This window comes from Mustelus asterias, chromosome 7, assembly GCF_964213995.1.
Source record: "Mustelus asterias chromosome 7, sMusAst1.hap1.1, whole genome shotgun sequence".
NCBI classification, from domain to species: Eukaryota; Metazoa; Chordata; class Chondrichthyes; order Carcharhiniformes; family Triakidae; genus Mustelus; species Mustelus asterias.
This window is the reverse complement of record NC_135807.1, coordinates 96,225,684-96,244,807: the sequence shown is the minus strand read 5'-3', so window position 1 is coordinate 96,244,807 and position 19,124 is coordinate 96,225,684. Positions and strand designations below refer to the sequence as shown.

The window sequence follows — 19,124 nt, the reverse complement described above, 5'->3', positions numbered from 1 at the left end:
CAGATGCATTTAAGGGGAGGCTAGTTAAGTATTTAAGAGCGAAGACAACAGAGGATAACGCTGATGTAGTTAAGTGAGGAAAAGCAAGAGGATTGAGTGGAGCATAAACTCCATCATGGAGTAATTGGCCACATGATTTGGGTGTCCTGGTACATGAATCACAAAAAAGTTACTGTGCAGGTACAGCAAATTAGGGCGGCAAATGGACTGTTGGCATTTCATAGAAATCATAGAAACCCTACAGTGCAGGAGGCCGCCATTCGGCCCATCGAGTCTGCACCGACCACAATCCCACCCAGGCCCTATCCCCACATATTTACCCGCTAATCCCTCCAACCTACACATCTCAGGACTCAAGGGGAACAGAATAGAAAAGTATGGAAATTTTACTGCAGCTATACAGGGTCTTAAAGAAGCTACATCTGGAATACTGTTGTTAGAAGCAGTTCAGAGAAGGTTCACTCCACTCAAACCTTGGATGAGGGGCCTTTGTTATGATACAGATAACATACCAGAAATGTTGGGGAACACAGGGTTTAGTGAGGGGGAAGAACTGAATGAAATCAGTATTAGTAGGGAAAAACGGTGTTGGGGAAATTGATGGGGTTGAAAGCCAAAAAATTCCCCACAGCCTACTCCCGGAGTACTTAAGGAAGTTGCCGTAGAAATAGTGGATGCATTGGTGGTCATCATCCAAGGTTCTATAGACTCTGGAACAGTTCCTACAGATTGGAGGGGAGCTAATGTAACCCCACTATTTAAAAAAGGTAGAGAGAAAACAGGGAATTATAGACCAGTCAGCCTGATGTCAGTAATGGGGAAAATGCTACAGTCCATTAAAGATGATTTAATAACAGAGCACTTGGAAAACAGTAGCAGGAACAGACAGACAGCATGGATTTGCCAACGGGAAATTTGCTTGACAAATCTACTGGAATTCTTCAAGGATGTAACTAGTAGAGTTGACAAGGGGAGGCCAGTGGATGTGATTTATTTGGAATTTCAGAAGGCTTTTGACAAGGTCCCACTAGCGTGCAAAATTAAAGCACATGGAATTGGGGGTAGTAGATTGAGATGGATAGATGGGTCTTTTTCCAAATGGCAAGCAGTGACTAGTGACCACAGGAATGAGTGCTAGGACCCCAGATATTCACAATGTATATTAATGATTTAGATGAGGGAACTAAATGTAATATCTCCAAACCTGCAGATGACACGAAGCTAGGTGGGTGAGCTGTGAGGAGGATGCAGAGATGTTTCAGTGTGATTTGGACAAGTTGAGTGGGGAAAAATGCATGGCAGATGCAATATAGTACGGATAAATGTGAGGTTATCCACTTTCGTAGCAAAAGCAGGAAGGCAGATTATCTGAATGACTATAGATTGAGAGAAGAGAATGTGCAATGAGACCTGGGTATCCTTGTACAACAGTCACTGAAAGTAAGCATGTAGGTGCAGCAGGCAGCGAAGAAGGCAAATGACGTGTTGGCTTTCAGAGTGAAAAGTTTCAAGTACAGGAGCAGGGATGTCTTGCTGCAATTATACAGGGCCTTGGTGAGACCACACCTGGAATATTGTATGCAGTTTTGCTCTTTTTATCTAAAGAAGAATGATCCTGCTATGGAGAGAGTACAGCAAATGTTTACAAGACTGATTCCTGGGATGGCGGACTGATGTGTGAGAAGAGATTGAGTCGGTTAAAATTATGTTCACTAGAGTTTAGAAGAATGGGGGGGGGGGGCAAAACATTTGTATGTTTTCAGGGATCAGTTAGATCTAGCTCTTGGGGCTAAAGGGATTAAAGAATATGGAGGGGGGGGCAAACATTTGTATGTTTTCAGGGATCAGTTAGATCTAGCTCTTGGGGCTAAAGGGATTAAAGAATATGGGGGGGGGAAAGAGTGGGAACAGGTTGCTGAGTTGGATGATCAACCATGATCATAACGAATGGTGGACCAGGTTCAAAGGGCCAGATGGCTTACTCTTGCTCCTATTTTCTATTTTTCTTGTTATGAAAAAAGGTTATGCAGGTTGGGCCTATTCCTATTGTGAGTTTTGAAGAATGAGAGGTGATCTTATTGAAAATATCAGCTCCCGAGAGGATTTGATAGACTAGATGCTGGGAGGATGTTTCCACTTTTGGGTGAGGCTGGATTGGGGACCCAGTTTATAAGATGAGGAGAAAGGACTTTTAGTCTGTGGAATTCTCTTTCCTAGAATGCAGTGAAGACTGAGTCATTACATTTATTCAAGGCAGAGTTAAACAAGGGAGTTGAGGGTTCAGGGGCACAGATGGCAAAGTGAAGATGGGATCACAACCAAGGATCAGCCATCATCTTACTGGATGGTGGAGCAGGCTCAAAGGGATGAATAGCTTATTCCTCTTCCTAAGTCTTGAAATAAAAACTAAAAGTGATGGGAACACTCGGCAGATCATTCAGCATCTGTGGGGAGAGGGACAATCCTGTATGTAAGGTCAGTAAAGACTTTATCACCTCTACTCTGAATGGTTTCTTTTAAAATTAGTCTAACCTACTATTTCATGCTTCCACAGAAACAAAGCCAATATCCATCCAGAATCTTACCTCTGGTCGGCACAGGAAGATCAAAATCGTTGCAGAAATTTGAATTACAGCAATAACTTGATACGGCATCATTTACAGAAGGAGCACAAAGAAACGGCCTATCTGGAGGTATCAGGTCAGCATTTGAAACACACAGCTTGTTGCGTGCTATTCGTTTTCCGGTGCGAGTGACAGTGGTCAAGCAGAGCCCATCTGTCTCACAGGTGTGGTTTTGAGAACATTGGGAGCAGAAACACTTCAATCCTACGAGAGAAAACAAACATCAAGTGATTACTTATAAAAGTAGTTCATTCTTGGAAACAATTTGACAGTGCGGCTTCTAGAATGTATTCCTGGAACAATTCAACACTAAATCATTAAAGTTTGGATTGCAGACTATTGGACATTACAGATTACTGGGTTAGAGGAAGATGTTTCCCAGGCTATCCATCCACAAGAGCACTATTAAAATTATTTTTTTGCATTCATAATGACTTAACACAAACGGAAATCAATGATGATAAGCACCAGCTTCCATTGGCTCAAAACAATCCACCACTTTTAGGTAGTCGAGACAAAGGGACTTTGTAGAATTTGGGACAGCAAAATAAAGAATAAATTCTAATCATTAGGAATTAGACCTCTAATTTCAAACACAAATCTGCAACAAATTGATAAACATGGATTAAGTTCAGGAATATCAGAATCAGTGTTAATCAAGCTCGACTAGGTAAAAATATTATCTTAAACATCAGTGTCAAATTTACAATATCTCACAAACAAAATTTCATTTATTTGACCGAATTAGTTAATAATTGAAATCCCAACAGCATTTAGAACATTCAACTGCTTAACCTGTTAAGATTCGATAAAAATATACATAAACTTCAGTAGCAATGTACTGCACAGACTTTATCGCATACTGTACATATTTCACAGATATTAGATAAAACATGAATTCTACAGACCCGAGTCTAACTCTTGGTCATCACACTGTCAACACCCAGATGATGTACAAGGAAAATAAAATTATAACCATGATTACTTTTCCTGGCTACTTTCAAAAATGTCATTTCTGCTATTTTCTTGCAAACTTCTAGCTCTCAAAATGCATTAAAATGAAATAGCTCTGCAAGATTTATTTTCTCCAGTTTCTCCATTCACCTTTTTTCTTCAGACATATCCATTCTTTAGAAGCCTTTAGTTTTATCTCACTCCCTCTCTCTGCGGCTCACACACATTTTCTTTCAATTTTCCAACTCACAATCATTCATATGGCATTATTTTCATTTTTCAAAGGATTGCACAAAAACCATCTTTCTCTATAGTTTGCGATCTCATTCCCCAACTAATTATACGTACAATGCAGACTTGATCTCAAACAATTGAGACAAGCATAAATTCTGCAAACCAAGTCCCATAAACGACTGGAGCATATTACAATCCCCATCATTTTATACTCCAGAACTGAAGGTGCTATCCCTCCCTCCAGCAGGTGTGAAGTTATAGCGTAGCTGACAGAATAAACACTCCACCTCAACACAAGACACAATCACACCAGTTTTCAAGGTCACGAGAATAATAAGTAAACACCACAACAACCATAAAACTGCAAGCAGGTTACTGCTGAGTGCCAGACTGTAGCCCCTCATCAAACAAGACGAAGTAAACAGTTAAGTCTCCCATTCAAATCCTTTTAGCCAGCCATTTTTATTTTGAAGTTCTACAAATGCTTATTCAATTTAAAAGTTTCCAATTTAATTTGTTGCAAGTTTCCTTTATTCTTTCACAAGTCGTGGGCATCACCAGCTCAGCCAGCATTTATTGTCCACCCTAATTGCCCTTGAGATGATGGTGGTGAGCTGCTGCATAAGATGCAGGTACACCCACTGTGCTGTTAGGAAGGGAATCCTAGGTTTTTGACCCAGCGACACTGGAGGAATGATGAGATCGCTCCAAGTCAGGATGGCGTGTAGCATGGAGGGGAACTTGCACGTTGTGGTGTTCCCATGAATCTGCTGCCCTTGTCTTTCTAGGTGGTAGAGGTCACAGGTTTGGAAGATGCTGTCAAAAGGAGGTTTGGCAATTTGCTACGGTACACATTGCTCCCACTGTGTCAGTGGGGAGATTGAATGTTTAAGGTGGTGAATGGGGTGATCATCAAGTGTGTTGCTTTGTCCTGGGCAGTTTCAAGCTGAATGTTGTTGGAGCTGCACTCATTCCAGGCAAGTGGAGTGTAGATAGTGGACTGGTTTTGGGAGTCAGAAGCCAATTACTCCCTGTAGAATTCAGTCCCTACCTGTTCATATAACTACAATATTTATATGGCTCGTTGAGTTCAGATTTTGTTCAACGGTAACCTCCCAGGTTGTTGAAAATGGGGGATTCAGTAATGGGAATGTCAAAGAGAGATGGTTAGATTCTCTTTTGCTGGAGATGGTCATTGCCTGGCACTTAAGTGGCAAATAACATTCACGCCACATATCAGCCCAAACCTGAATGTTGTCTCGAACTTGCTGCTGCACGTGGTCACAGACTGCTTCAGTATCTGAAGAGTGAATAATGGATCACTGCAGAATCATGAACAAATGTCCTCATTACTCCCCTCACTATGGAGGAAAGATCATTCATGAAGCAGCTGATGATGGCTGGGCTCGGACACGAAGGAGCTCCTGCATCAGACGATTGGCCTCCAACAACTACAGCTGACTTCCTTTAGATGTTCCAACCAGTGGAGATTTTTTCCAACCAATTCCCACGGACTTCAGTTTTTTTAGGTTTTGATGCCCCACTTGGTCAAATGCTGCCTTGATGTCAAGAGCAACCATTCTCACCTCACCCCTGAAGTTCAGCTCTTTTGTCCCTGCTTGGACTAAAGCTGTAATCAGTCTGGATAAACTGAGCATCAGTGAACAGGTTATTATTGTCCAAGTCTGACTTGATAGTACTTTCGACAACACCTCTCATCACTTTACTGATGATCGAGAGGAGACAGATGGAGTAGTAATTGGCCAAATTAAATCTGTCCTGCTTTTTGTAGACAATTTTCCGCAAGGTTGGGTAGACTCTGGTGTTGTAGCTGCACTGGACAGCATGGCTAGCTGCATGGCTAGTTCTAGAGCCCCAACCTTTAGTACTGCTGCCAGAATGTTGGGAGGGCCTTTGCAGTATCCAGTTGTTTCTTCCTTTCACCTGGAGGGAACACGGTTTCTCCTGGCATGTCCTCCTGCCATCTTCATTGAACCAGGGTTGACTCCCCTACCTTCCCCAACGTGATGGTAATGGTAGAGTGGACAGAAGCTGGGCCATGAGGTTATAGAACAATCATTAATAGGGGAATAGTACTCAAAGTATTGGGTCTGAAGAAAGACACGTCCCCAAGGCCTGATGGCCTACATCCTAGGGTGTTAAAGGAAGTGGCAGTGGAGATAGTGAATCTATTGGTTACAACATTCCAAAATTCCCTGGATGTGGGAACGGTTCCAGTAGTTTGGTAAAATGCTAGTTTAATACTCTTATTCAAAAAGGGAGGGAGGCAGAAAATAGGAGACTATAAACCAGTTAGTTTAATATCTGCGGCTGGAAAATTGCTCAAATCCATAATTATAGAAGCAATAACAGGATATTTGGAAAGTCAAAATGGAATGATTTTATGAAGGATAGATCACTTTTGACTAATTTGCTAGCGTTCTTTGAAGATGTAACAAGCCAAGTGGCTAATGGGGATCCTGCAGATGTAACATATCTGGATTTCAGGAAGGTGTTTGATAAGGTGCTCACAGAAGGTTAATACACAAGGTGAGAACACATGGGTTAATTTATTAGCTTGGAAAAAAGACTGGCTAACTGACAGAATGTGGAGATGCCGGCGTACTATTATACCCTATTCCTTCAGCTGTAAATGCGAAAATTCCACTTGCTTTCCTTATTATCTGCTTTATTTCCTCATTGTAACTTACTATCCCACTTATTTTAGTGTCATCTGCAAATTTGGCGAAAGTACCTTCTATCCCTGTAACCATGCCATTAATATAGACAGTAAATAGTTGGGGCCCGAGGACCGAACCCTGGTCACCCGACTAGTTACGTCTTACCAACCAGCAAAAGACCCATTTAACCTGATTCTCTGCCTTCTGTCAGTTAGAAGTCTCACAACACCAGGTTAAAGTCCAACAGGTTTATTTGGTAGCAAATACCATAAGCTTTCGGAGCGCTGCTCCTTCGTCAGATGGAGTGGAAATCTATTAGATTGATTCCAGAGATGAGGAGGTTGTCTTATGAAAGCGATTGAACAGTTTAGGCCTACACTCTCTAGAGTTTAGGACAGAAGATTGAACTAAGGTATACAAGATGTTGGAAAGTATTGACGATTCACTACCCCAGAGTGCAATTGATGTCAGGACATTGAGTAAATTTGAGGAGATGGACAGATTTTTAATTAGTAACGGATTGAAGGGTTACAGAGAACATACAGGAAAGTGAGTTGAGGCCGAGACAAGATCAGCCATACTGAATGGCGGAGCAGGCTCGAGGGGTTGAATTGCCAACTCCTGCTCCTGGTTCATGTTTTCTAAGTTCTGGTTGAATACAATTTTTCTGCTGATGGCTATCATGATGCCCAGTTTTGAGTTGCGAGATCTGTTATGAATCAATCCTATTCACCACAGTAGTAGTGCCACACATGACGAATGGTACATTCTGTAAGAAGACAGGAGCTTGAATCCATAAGGACTGTGCAGTGGTTAATCCTACCAATACCATCATGGACATACGCATCTGAGTCAGGGAGGTTGGTGAGGATGAGGTCACAGCGCCAGGGACCCGGGTTCGATTCCCGACTTGGGTCACTATCTGTGTGGAGTTTACACGTTCTCCGTGTCTGTATGGGTTTCCTCTGGGTGCTCCGGTTTCCTCCCACAGTCTGAAGGACGTGCTGGTTAGGTGCATTGACCCAACAGGCGCCAGAGTGTGGCAACAAGGGGAATTTCACAGTAACTTCATTGCAGTGTTAACGTAAGCCTTACTAGTGACTAATAAATAAAAATAAAACAAACAAGTAGGATTTTCCCTCACCACCTGCATAGGAACCAGTCTGGCAGATATGTCCTTTAGGACTTAGTTAGCTCAGTCAATAGTGGTACTACTGAGCCAATCTTGGGGTTGGACACTGAAGTCCCCAAGCCAGAGTATATTCTGTGCACTTGACACTCTCAGGTGATTCTCCCAAGTGTCATTCAACACAGTGGTGTACTGATACATAGGCTATGGATGGGCTGGGGGGTTCCTTGCCTATGTCTGACTTCATGATATGAGACTTCATATGGTTTGAAGTCCATGCTGAGGACTCCCAGGGCAACATCCTCCCAACTGTTAATACAGTGCTGCCACCTCTAATGGGTCGGTCTTGCCAGTTGGATGGAGATAGTGGTGCCTGACACAGCGTCAATAGAAATGATAATACAAGGCTGTTGCTTGCCGTAACTGTGGGACAGTTCTCCCAATTTTGGCACAAGACTCAGATGTTAGTGAGGACAACTTTGCAGGGTCAACAGGGCTGGGTGTGTCATTAGATCCTTTACAAATTCACGTTGATTCCCTCCAGTCAGTTCAGATTTATCCAAGTGTTCAGTCATTCTGTTGCTAATTATAGATTCCAACACAATAGATGTTAGGCTAAAATGTGTAAATTCTTGGTTTCTTTCCATCACAGAGAGACCTTTCTTAAATAATAGTGCCTTAAAAAGACTATGGATATCATGGCATCCTGTCAAGACTATTTGGTTTTTACTCTCTTGATTCTGCCAAAACTCAGTACTGTGCTGAAAACATAGCAATGAACTGATAATTAGAAATTCACTCTACTAACTCCTAAGTGTCAATGAATTCAATTCCATGCTATGGACTCAAAAGGTTACCCATAGTAAGGGGAGTCTAATGGACTTGCAATTGTCAAAGTTATCCTTTCACCAACAGAACAGTAAAATTTGCCACTCTCCAGTTCTTTAGCACCAAAGATTAACCGACACGAAAGATTTTTGAGAAGTTATGGTTCATGGCTCTGATACCACCCTCCTTACTTAGATTCATTTTTGGAGAAATGGCAACTCCGGACCACAGCAAGCCTTATTACTACAATTGGTATAATTGGGATAATGCAATACATAGGTATAAAAGTTTAAAAGGATAACTTTAAGGAAATGAAGGAAAAGCTTAGCATATCAGCCAGAATTTTCAGATTCCACAATCTTCGTCCACTTCTTTTGACTGCTCCACTGTTGCTAAATTATCAGATTGCTTTTCCAACATCTAATATTAGATGAGCAGAAATTTCCGCCAATTAAATATTGGGAAAACTGAAGCCATTGTTTTCAGTTCCTGCTCCAAACTCCATTCCATAACTACACTTCCAGCCCTTTCTTTGACAAGTCTGCTTACAATCTTGGGGTCATATCTGATCCAGAGAGAAGCTTCTGACTTCATATTCGTGCCAACATTAAGATAGCATATTACCACTTCTGTAACATCACTCGACTTTGTCCTCGTCTCAGCTCATCTGCTGTTGAAACTCATTCGCTACCTCAATTTGACAATGCCAACACACTCCTGGTTAGTCTCCCACATTCTACCCTGTGTAAACTTGAAGTCATCCAAAACTCTGCCACCTATGTCTTAACTTGCAGCAAGTCCCATTCCCCTATCGCGCTCACTGACCTCCATTAGCTCTTGACAATGTTTGGATGTTAAAATTTTCATCCTTGTTTTATCTAACCCCTCCATGACCTTGCCCCTCCCTACCTCTGTAATCTTCCTCCAACGTTACAATCCTTTGATATATATGCCCCTTGTGCATTCCCTATTTAAGTAAACAAGCAGGAGATCAGAACCAGAAAATTCTAATCATTTTCTGGGGACAGTAAATGAGATTACTTTAATGGACAACAAATTAATTTTTAAAAAGGACTTGCTAATGAATTTTGAGTAGAATATTACAAATACGACAAAAAATAAACTTTTGAAAGCTTAACTAAATCACAGGGGTTACAAGAACCTCCAAAATGGTAAAAGAGCAAACTAGGTCATAGAATCCCTATAGTGCAAGAGGAAGGCATTCGGCCCGTCAAGCCAGCACCAACAACTATCCCACTCAGTCCCTATGCCCATAACGCCATGGTTCTAGAGACCAGAGTTGAAAATTATTCCAGCATTTTAACATTAAAAACAATAAAAAATTTAGATCCCTTGCGGATTGATATGGGGCTAAAACAGAGAATGAATTAAAAAGTTAACATAAATTGTTCCATGGAAGTTGCTACTACATACACCAAATCTGGGACTTCATATATCTAAGTGTATACGACTTTGCTGTCATGTACATTGATACTCCTGGCAAGTTTAAATAGCTCAAAACCAATAAATCCTCAGCAAAAGATCTGTTCTAGGAATAAAATCTTCTAAGTGTTTACAAAACTATTACTTTAAGGGAGTCAATAAATTGTCATTAAAGGAACCTATGTTAATTCCAAATCCATCAAATCCTCCATCAGTAACTGGCAAAATAATGAACTATTCGTTAGGAACAAAGCTGAGAGAACTGAAAGAAAATAATTCTGTTGGCGCCTATCCAACCCTCTTTTAAGGGGACATTGGAATGTTGGTGTACCTAGATCATCTTTCAATTGATTCAACATGATACAAAAACTAATGGCTGTGAATAGCCTAGTAAAAAGCTCGAAGGCAAATGAAAAAAAGACAAATGTAGCATGTGAGATTAGCAAACATTACATTCAAATTGAAGAACTCCTTTAATTAATCTGTGCTGTTATAATGACTCCAATACTCTAGTTTAAGAGGACATTCACAATAAAGCTGCCAAAGTTAGAGAAGCACGAAACCTACAAACTTAAGTGCAAATGCAACCTGAACCTTGAATCAGAAGAAACATTTTCCAATGGAGAATGCCTCAATCCACTTCAGAATCATTTAGGCTTTTATGCCACTCTTATACTGAAATTCCATTGCTTTGCAATAATACCACGTATGTAGTGAAAGCAAAAAGCATAGTTTTATATTTTCTTCTCCACATCCAAGAAGTAGGTTGTTTTACATTCCATTTTCCCCAAATTACAACACCCAACAGAAGATACAAAAAAATTATATTTAATCTTTATCAATAACTTGGATAAGGGGACAAACTGCATTGCAGCCAGATTTGCTGATTATACAATAGGTAGGAAAGCAAGTTGTGAAGAGGATATAGAGACTGTAAGGGTTCTGGATAGGTTAAGTGGATGGGCAAAGAATTGGCAGCTGGAGTATAATGTGGGAAAATGTGAGGTTCCCCACTTGGGCAGGGAGAATAGAAAAAACAGAATGTTATTCAAATAGAAAGAGACTTCTGAATGAAGTGATACCGAGAGATCTGGGCGTCATGTCCATGAATCACAAAAGTTAGCATGCAGGTACAGTAAGTGATTAGGAAGGGAAATGAAATGTTTGCCTTTCCTGCAAGACGGGGATGGAAAATTAAAGTAGGGAAGTCTTGCTACCATTATACAGGCCATTGGTAAGACCATACCTAGAGTACTGTGTATAGTTTTGGTCTCATTATTGAAGGAGGGATATACTTGCATTGGAAGCAGTTCAGAGAAGGTTCACTAGGTTGATTCTTGGGATAAATGGTTGCCTTATAGGTTGTGTCTATTCTCAGAGAGTGAGCTTGTAAAATATAAGATTCCGAAGGGACTTGACATGGGAAATGTTAGGAGGATGTTTCTTCTCATAAGGGAATCTAGAACTGGGGGCACAGTTTAAAAATAAGAGGTCTCCTATTTAAGATAAGGGAGATGTGGAGAAATTTGTTCTTTCAAAAGGTTATTAGTCTTTGAAATTCTCTTTCACAGAGAGCAGATCCCCGCAGGATCTTGCATGTTTCAATCAAGTCGCCTCTTATTTTTCTAATCTCCAGCAGATACAAGCCTAGCCTGTCTAACATTTCCTCATCAGAAACCCACCCATGCCAGGTATTACTCTGAACTTCTTGCAGTGCATTTACATCTTGCCTTAAACAAGGTGACCAATCCTCCAAATATGGTCTCACTAGTGCCCTGTACAACTGAAGCATAACCTCTATAACTTTTGTATTCAACTGTCCTTGCAATAAATAACATTCTATTAGCTTTCTCAATTACTTGCTATGAATCATGCACTAGGACAACCAGATCCTTTTGCACCTCAGAGCTCAACAATCTCTCACCATTTAGATAATATGTTTCTTTTTTATTGTTTGATACTATCTTTAACTTCCTTAGTTAACTACGAATGGCTGGAGTCTTTCACAATAAAATACATCTTTGCTCAAGAGTTACGGAATATTTCCTTAAATGTCTGCCACTGTTTCTGTATTGTACTACCATTTAACCTATTTTTCCAGTTCACTTTTGCCAACTTTTTCCTCAAACTTAATAGCAATTATACGGTTAAGATACCAGTCTTAGACCCATCTTTCTTTCCCCAAGCTGAATGTGGAATTCAATCATGTTATGATCTCTGCTTCCGAAAAGCTCCTTCATTACAAGGCCATTAATCAAATCTATTTCATTGTACATTACCAGGTCAAGGATAGCCTGCCCTCTGGTTGACTCTAGAACAAGCTACTTTAAGAAACTGATCCAAAAACACTAAGCCTGGAAGGTGAGTTCATACTCAGTAGTCTGCTCGAAAACACATTGAGGATGCTAGATGAAGATAGGTGAAAGCAAAGCTGCGATGCCCTCTATAAGTAGACCTGCTAACACTCATTGACAGGCTTGCACATTCATAATGATCATTCAGGCAAGTTACAAAGAAGACTGTCCACAATTCTGAACTAAAGCCAAACACAAATTAGTACCTTTGGGACAACATAGGGACAAAACCGGATTAATGCTAATGCAACTTGAACTGGGTCATTTATTAAAATCAAGCACAACAACCAGTTATCCAGAACATCTATTCATTCAACACAACACTGTGCTGCAACAACATTTCATTGATTCAGATGTTTTTAATTGTAATTTTATGTAATTTATGAAAAAGGTAGAATTTAATATCGGCAGGATTTTGCAGAGGACATTAGCAAATAACTTACTAAAAAATATATTCTTCTTTAAAACAAACCTGCAATCTGTAATCACTGGTCATAACACAAGCCTGGATTTTTTTTAAAAAAATGATTAGCTAAAACTCAAGTAATAAATTTCTAATGAAGTTATTTTAAGGAGTCAGAATTTGCTGGAAAAATAAAAGAGTTTAAAGAAAGTGTTTTTATTAGAGTGAAATATTTAATTTCCTTCTCTGATTTTTTCCACTCTATTTTCTGCACCTAATTTGACTGTAATTTACTCTATCTCCTTCTCTGTTCTTTGTTTTCCTTCTTTATCCATAAATCCTGCTGTTTCAAAATAGAATGCTGAACCCATTGTTCACCATAGGCCGAGATGTCATGTTGGCCTCACTGTTCTAAGCTCACACTTTGAGAAATGTGCAGGACAATTTGAAGGGCATGGGTTAAAAAAAACCTAACAAATGGGTCATGCTGCAAAATGCTCACTCCAATAAGATCGGAGCCAAAGTTTTAATCATATAAACAAGTGATACATAAATAAAACACTCAACAATCCAGAATACACAGAAAATTCAGCACCTGAAATTTTTCATTGACTCTGTTTATAATTCTTGCCATCTCTGGTACTGCAGATGCACCTGATAAATACAGCTTTGTATAAATGTGTTAGCTAATATAAAAACAGTGTAAGCCACTTGTGTTCTAATGCTGAGATTCAACTGCAGGCACATGTCACTAACTAGGGCCTGTAACTTGGTAACTGTTTTCACCAGACACATTAACCTCACCTTAATGCTATCCGCAGTTAGTTAGGCAACCTGAGCATGGAAATGAACACATAGACATACAAGAAGAGAAACAGAAAGGGGATAGAAGGTAAAACTATACCCGTGAAGCCTCCAGGTTTAGAGGGATCTAAAACACAAAGCTAGCTCCCACAACCCTACCTTAAATACAAAACCTATTTATAATAAACACTTTTCAACTTGTGCTAAAGACTAGTTTTGGTTTTGCTGCATTCTCTCTACTTTAAGATGCAGTGAATATATACCAGCATGTCAATAGTAAGCGGATTGCAAGATGGATCCTACTGGAGACAAAGAGGGTGCTTTAAGCTTAGAGGAGATGCGCATGGCAAGAATATTTAATAAGTACTTTGCATTGGTGGAAGAGGGAATATAGACTAAATGGCACAGTTCTTGAGTATGTGAGGACAAAGGGACCCGAGGATGAATGTGCATAGATTTTTGAAGGTGACAGGACATAGAGACTATTCCCTATGTTTGTGTTACTGAAGCATTTAGATCTTGGGTTTCATAAATAGAGCTACTGAGTACAAAAGCACAGATGTTATGCCAGAACCCTATAAAGCTCAAGTTGGGCCTCAACTAGAATACTGCATTCAGTTCCGATGACAGCAAGGGTCCTCGGGACAGTGCAGAGGAGATTTCCCAGAATAGTTCCTGGAATTAGGGAATTTAGCTACAAGGTTAAGTTGAAGAAGTTGGACTTCTCCACATTACAGCAAAGGAGATTGAAAGATTTGTTCGAGGTGCATAAGAGTATGACAGATGTAGATACGGTAGACAAAATAAAGCTGTTTCATTAGCTGATCATACAAGGGTGAGGAGATACAGAGATTTTGGACTAGAGATACAATGGGGTTGTGAGGAAAAATAATAAGAATGATGATTAGTAATGACCTGAAATTTGTTACCTATGAGAATGGCAGAGAGACAATCGATGATTTCAAAAGGAAATTGGATGGTGAATGTTACAGGCCCTAGTTAGTGACATATGCCTGTAAGGCCATGGGGATACAGCCAAGGAATGGGACTGTTGATTGCTCTACAAAGAGCCTGCATGGGCTTGATAGGCTGAAGGTGCCAGTACAACTTGGAAGGAGGCCAATTATTCAAACAGTTTTCAATATTTATAAACAGAAAAACTATAAGAGTTATTTAACAGCAATATCCTTCTTCCCTTGGGCTGCTCTTTGTGTCATGAATTTACACAGTGCCAAGCATACAAAAAAAAACAGAATTTGAAATACTGCACTATTCAAAAACAACCCTACCTTATAGCATAGTATTCAGCAACAGCTTTGATGTTTGGATAGCTTTTTCCACACCTATTTTTATATTTCAGACATCTCCAAAAATTCTAATAAGTAAATATTATATTACTTTACTCTACTTTGATTAGTGAAAATGTAGTGCCAATTTTAAATAGCTGAGAGAGAGAAATTGAGAGACAGAGGCAGACAGAAAGGTGGAAATATCTGGGAGAGCATGTACATGTTATTTACATGTTTAATGAAATACATGGAAGTTCAAAACGATAAGTCAGCTTTTCTCCCTAAGCAGATAAACCAAATTGGTGAGAAAAGTCAGTGTTTAATCTATCCATCAAATGTTACAACCTCCAAAGGGCCTTCCCCAACCATTAGTAACAGAAGTTCAGAGTGATGTGGGAGAGATATTTTCAAGAATATCTTCAGCAATCACTCCAAACAGGCAACTTTCAGGAGATTGCTGAAAAGAGAGACATGTCACCAAAATGTTTTCACTGCGTCACCAAGACAAGCGCAGGGGAAATGCCAAATTTCAAACTATACTACAGGAGAAAACAGTGCTGATTGGTTGGCAAGTCAACTCTGATTAGCCAATACATTGCAATGTAGTACCCAATTGCAGAATCGCATCTAACAGTAAAAATGTTGTTCTGGGTTTTGCAAGTATGGGTTGGTTGAGGAATCTACAGTACTGCCAATTATGAATAATCAAAAGAACACGCTGTTTGATTCACTCAGCTGATCGTTGCAGCATCTGGTCTACGTACCTGGCATCGCATCGGCACGGAAATTCATATACATCATTCAATTGTGTAGTAGACAGGACGAACCTGCTGTTCAAATTTTTGAGGCACTTTGCCTTCCAAGGGCAATTGTCCCTGAACAGCTGTGGAGAAAACAATTTATTCCAAATTCCCTGCTTCCCTCGACAGTCCAATCCACATGCTCACCAGAGTTCCAAAACACTTTCCCTCTGTTGAATTGTCAATGACACCTACTCATTCAGAAGTATATTGCAGAACATTTCAAAAAGGTAACCTATATACTGAGCATAGCTCCGGGCATTTAAAACTGGACCAATCTTCAGAATGCTTTGCTGCATCAAGTGAAAGATCGATCTTTCAGCTGTGAGGAATATAATTAAAGCGTTTACTGCAGTGTTATATCAAATGCGGCAGAATCCCAGAATCGATTTTAAAAAATGTTCACATTTAAGTAGGATTAAAATAAAATCAAAATGCAGTTTATTTAAATAATCATGAACGGGATGTTCTTTACAGTCTTGAGAACCCAATTGCTAGAAGACTGATAATCCACTATTGTTTATTTACAATAAAAGGTAAAAAGTTACAAATTTAACCAGTGAAGATTTAACATTACAAAAAAAATTGCTTTCAGAAATCCCACTTTCCAAACTGAGCTTAGTAAAATGAAGACTGCAGTTTTTGTTAAACATAGAGATTCATTCCCTTAAATGTTGTAAAGTGGTCAATTAAAAAGATACCTGTACACATAAACTCCCATAAAAATCCATCTATTACCTGGAAAAGTTTTGAGTTGCAAAAAGATGCATTTTAATTTGCCCAAATACTTCTAAAATGATAGCATGTGAACAAAGGAATAAAACCATTTCCTGTCAACTGAGTCTCAGAAGCAGAGAACCAGGTGCTCCACCCTGCACAATGCAGCAAACAGCTAGTAAGGTGCACACTGCAAATTTCAATACAGACTCATTGTTGAGGCATCAACACCCAAGACTGAGAAATGCCATACAAAACTAGGCATCATTAAGCATCTGTTGTTTCACATACAAGGGCAAAATTTAAAATGTTTGGGTTCTAATCAGCAATTTTGTAACAGATCTCAACAACTTTAATTTAGCAGGTTAACAAATTTATAGCAGAAGGACAACAAGCAGGTTATCCACAAAGTAATACCTTAAAAATTTCCATTTTCATCAAAATTCATTCAAAAAAATCCATTTTGAATAATGGAGATTAAAAAACATTTAAATGTTGCAAAAACAGAAGGAGCAGGGCAAAGAGCATAGGTAGAAAGTAGTTGTTGAACAAAGTGACTGACAGAAGTGGGACATTTAAGTCTGGTGCATCAATTTTAAAAATAAAATTAACATTCCTCCAATGCACAGATATGAAAACATCATAAATAACTGCAGTCTGACTGACAATTCCCACCTTTCAACCTGACGCACAAGAGCTAAACTGAAAATTAAGTGAGGATGCATGGCTAAGCTTCATTTAAAAGCCACCAAGTCCATATCATATACTCTGATGAGCTGTGGTTTACCAATACAATCTCCAAATCATATAAGTAACTGTCATTTTAGTCTCCCAATAAATAAAGTGTTTATTAGTCCCTTCCATAATTCCAGGATGGTACTTTTGAAGTATAGTCAGTATTGTGGATAGTTTTTTTTTACTGCGGATAGTTGGGAACCTGTCTCGGGGGCAGGGAATTCATATGGTGTTCGTGGAAGTGGAAATGACTAGGGTTGGGAAGCATTTTCCGATCGGGGCCATTGTGATCTCCTGGACTCGTTTCGATCGCCTCAGGGGGTCGGAGAGGAATTTCCCAGATTTTTTTTTTCCCCATATTGGCCCTGGGGTTTTTCACTCTGGGTTTTCGCCTCTCCCTGGAGATCACATGGTCTGGAATGGGGGGGTGGGGGTAAGTTAATAGGTTGTAATGAACAAAGCATCGTAGCTGTGAGGGACAGCTCGGTGGATAGGATATTGGTATGTAGATAGGCTGGAAAATTGGGCGGGGATCCTGGATTCAGGATTCAATCCTGGACCGGGGAGCGGCGCGGGCTTGGAGGGCCGAAGGGCCTGTTCCTGTGCTGTATTGTTCTTTGTTCTTTGTATTGTAAGAAACATTGCAGCATCTACACACAGTGAGGCCCCACGATCAGCAGCATGATCACAGCCAGATCATTTGTTTTAGTTATGCTCATTGAAGGATAAATGTTGCCAGGAAACCATAAGAAAATAAGAACATAAGAAATAGGAGCAGGAGTAGGCCATCTAGCCCTTCGAGCCTGCCCCGCCATTCAATAAGATCATGGCTGATCTGACGTGGATCAGTACCACTTACCCGCCTGATCCCCATAACCCTTAATTCCCTTACCGATCAGGAATCCATCCATCCGCGCTTTAAACATATTCAGCGAGGTAGCCTCCACCACCTCAGTGGGCAGAGAATTCCAGAGATTCACCACCCTCTGGGAGAAGAAGTTCCTCCTCAACTCTGTCTTAAACCGACCCCCCTTTATTTTGAGGCTGTGTCCTCTAGTTTTAACTTCCTTACTAAGTGGAAAGAATCTCTCCGCCTCCACCCTATCCAGCCCCCGCATTATCTTATAAGTCTCCATAAGATCCCCCCTCATCCTTCTAAACTCCAACGAGTACAAACCCAATCTCCTCAGCCTCTCCTCATAATCCAAACCCCTCATCTCCGGTATCAACCTGGTGAACCTTCTCTGCACTCCCTCCAATGCCAATATATCCTTCCTCATATAAGGGGACCAATACTGCACACAGTATTCCAGCTGCGGCCTCACCAATGCCCTGTACAGGTGCATCAAGACATCCCTGCTTTTATATTCTATCCCCTTCGCAATATAGGCCAACATCCCATTTGCCTTCTTGATCACCTGTTGTACCTGCAGACTGGGCTTTTGCGTCTCATGCACAAGGACCCCCAGGTCCCTTTGCACGGTAGCATGTTTTAATTTGTTTCCATTGAGATAGTAATCCCATTTGTTATTATTTCCTCCAAAGTGTATAACCTCGCATTTCTCAACGTTATACTCCATTTGCCATATCCTCGCCCACTCACTCAGCCTGTCCAAATCTCTCTGCAGATCTTCTCCATCCTCCACACGATTCACTTTTCCACTTATCTTTGTGTCGTCTGCAAACTTCGTTACCCTACGAAGAAGGAGAACTCTTCAAATTCTTCTTGAAAGTAATGTCAATGGTTCTTTTCTATCCACAGTAAGAAGTCTAACTACACCAGGTTAAAGTCCAACAGGTTTATTTGGTAGCAAATGCCACTAGCTTTCGAAGCGCTGCCCCTTCGTCAGGTGGAGTGAGGGATGTGCTCACAAACAGGGCATACAGAGACACAAACTCAATTTACAGAATAATGATTGGAATGCTAATCAAGCTAATCAATGCTTTTATATCCGCCCAAGGGGAAAGACAAGGCCTCAATTTAACGTCTCATCCAAAAGATGGCACCCCCAATAGCACATCACTCAAGTGTCAGGCTAGATTTTGTGCTCGAGTCTCTCCTTTAGGACTTGAACCCACAAACTTCTACCTCCGAGATGAGGGTGCTGCCAACCGAACCATGGCTGACA

The 19,124-nt window shown here is 40.3% G+C and overlaps 1 protein-coding gene across 1 annotated transcript in view; it reads right to left on the bottom strand.

The window, feature by feature from the left end:
* The window catches only part of tgfbr1b (transforming growth factor, beta receptor 1 b), a 66,735-nt gene that overhangs the window by 23,410 nt on the left and 24,201 nt on the right, over positions 1-19,124 (bottom strand). The window contains exon 2 of the mRNA XM_078216520.1: positions 2,586-2,828. Coding sequence (XP_078072646.1) covers positions 2,586-2,828 — 243 coding nt within the window. The remainder of the gene's footprint in view (positions 1-2,585; positions 2,829-19,124) is intronic.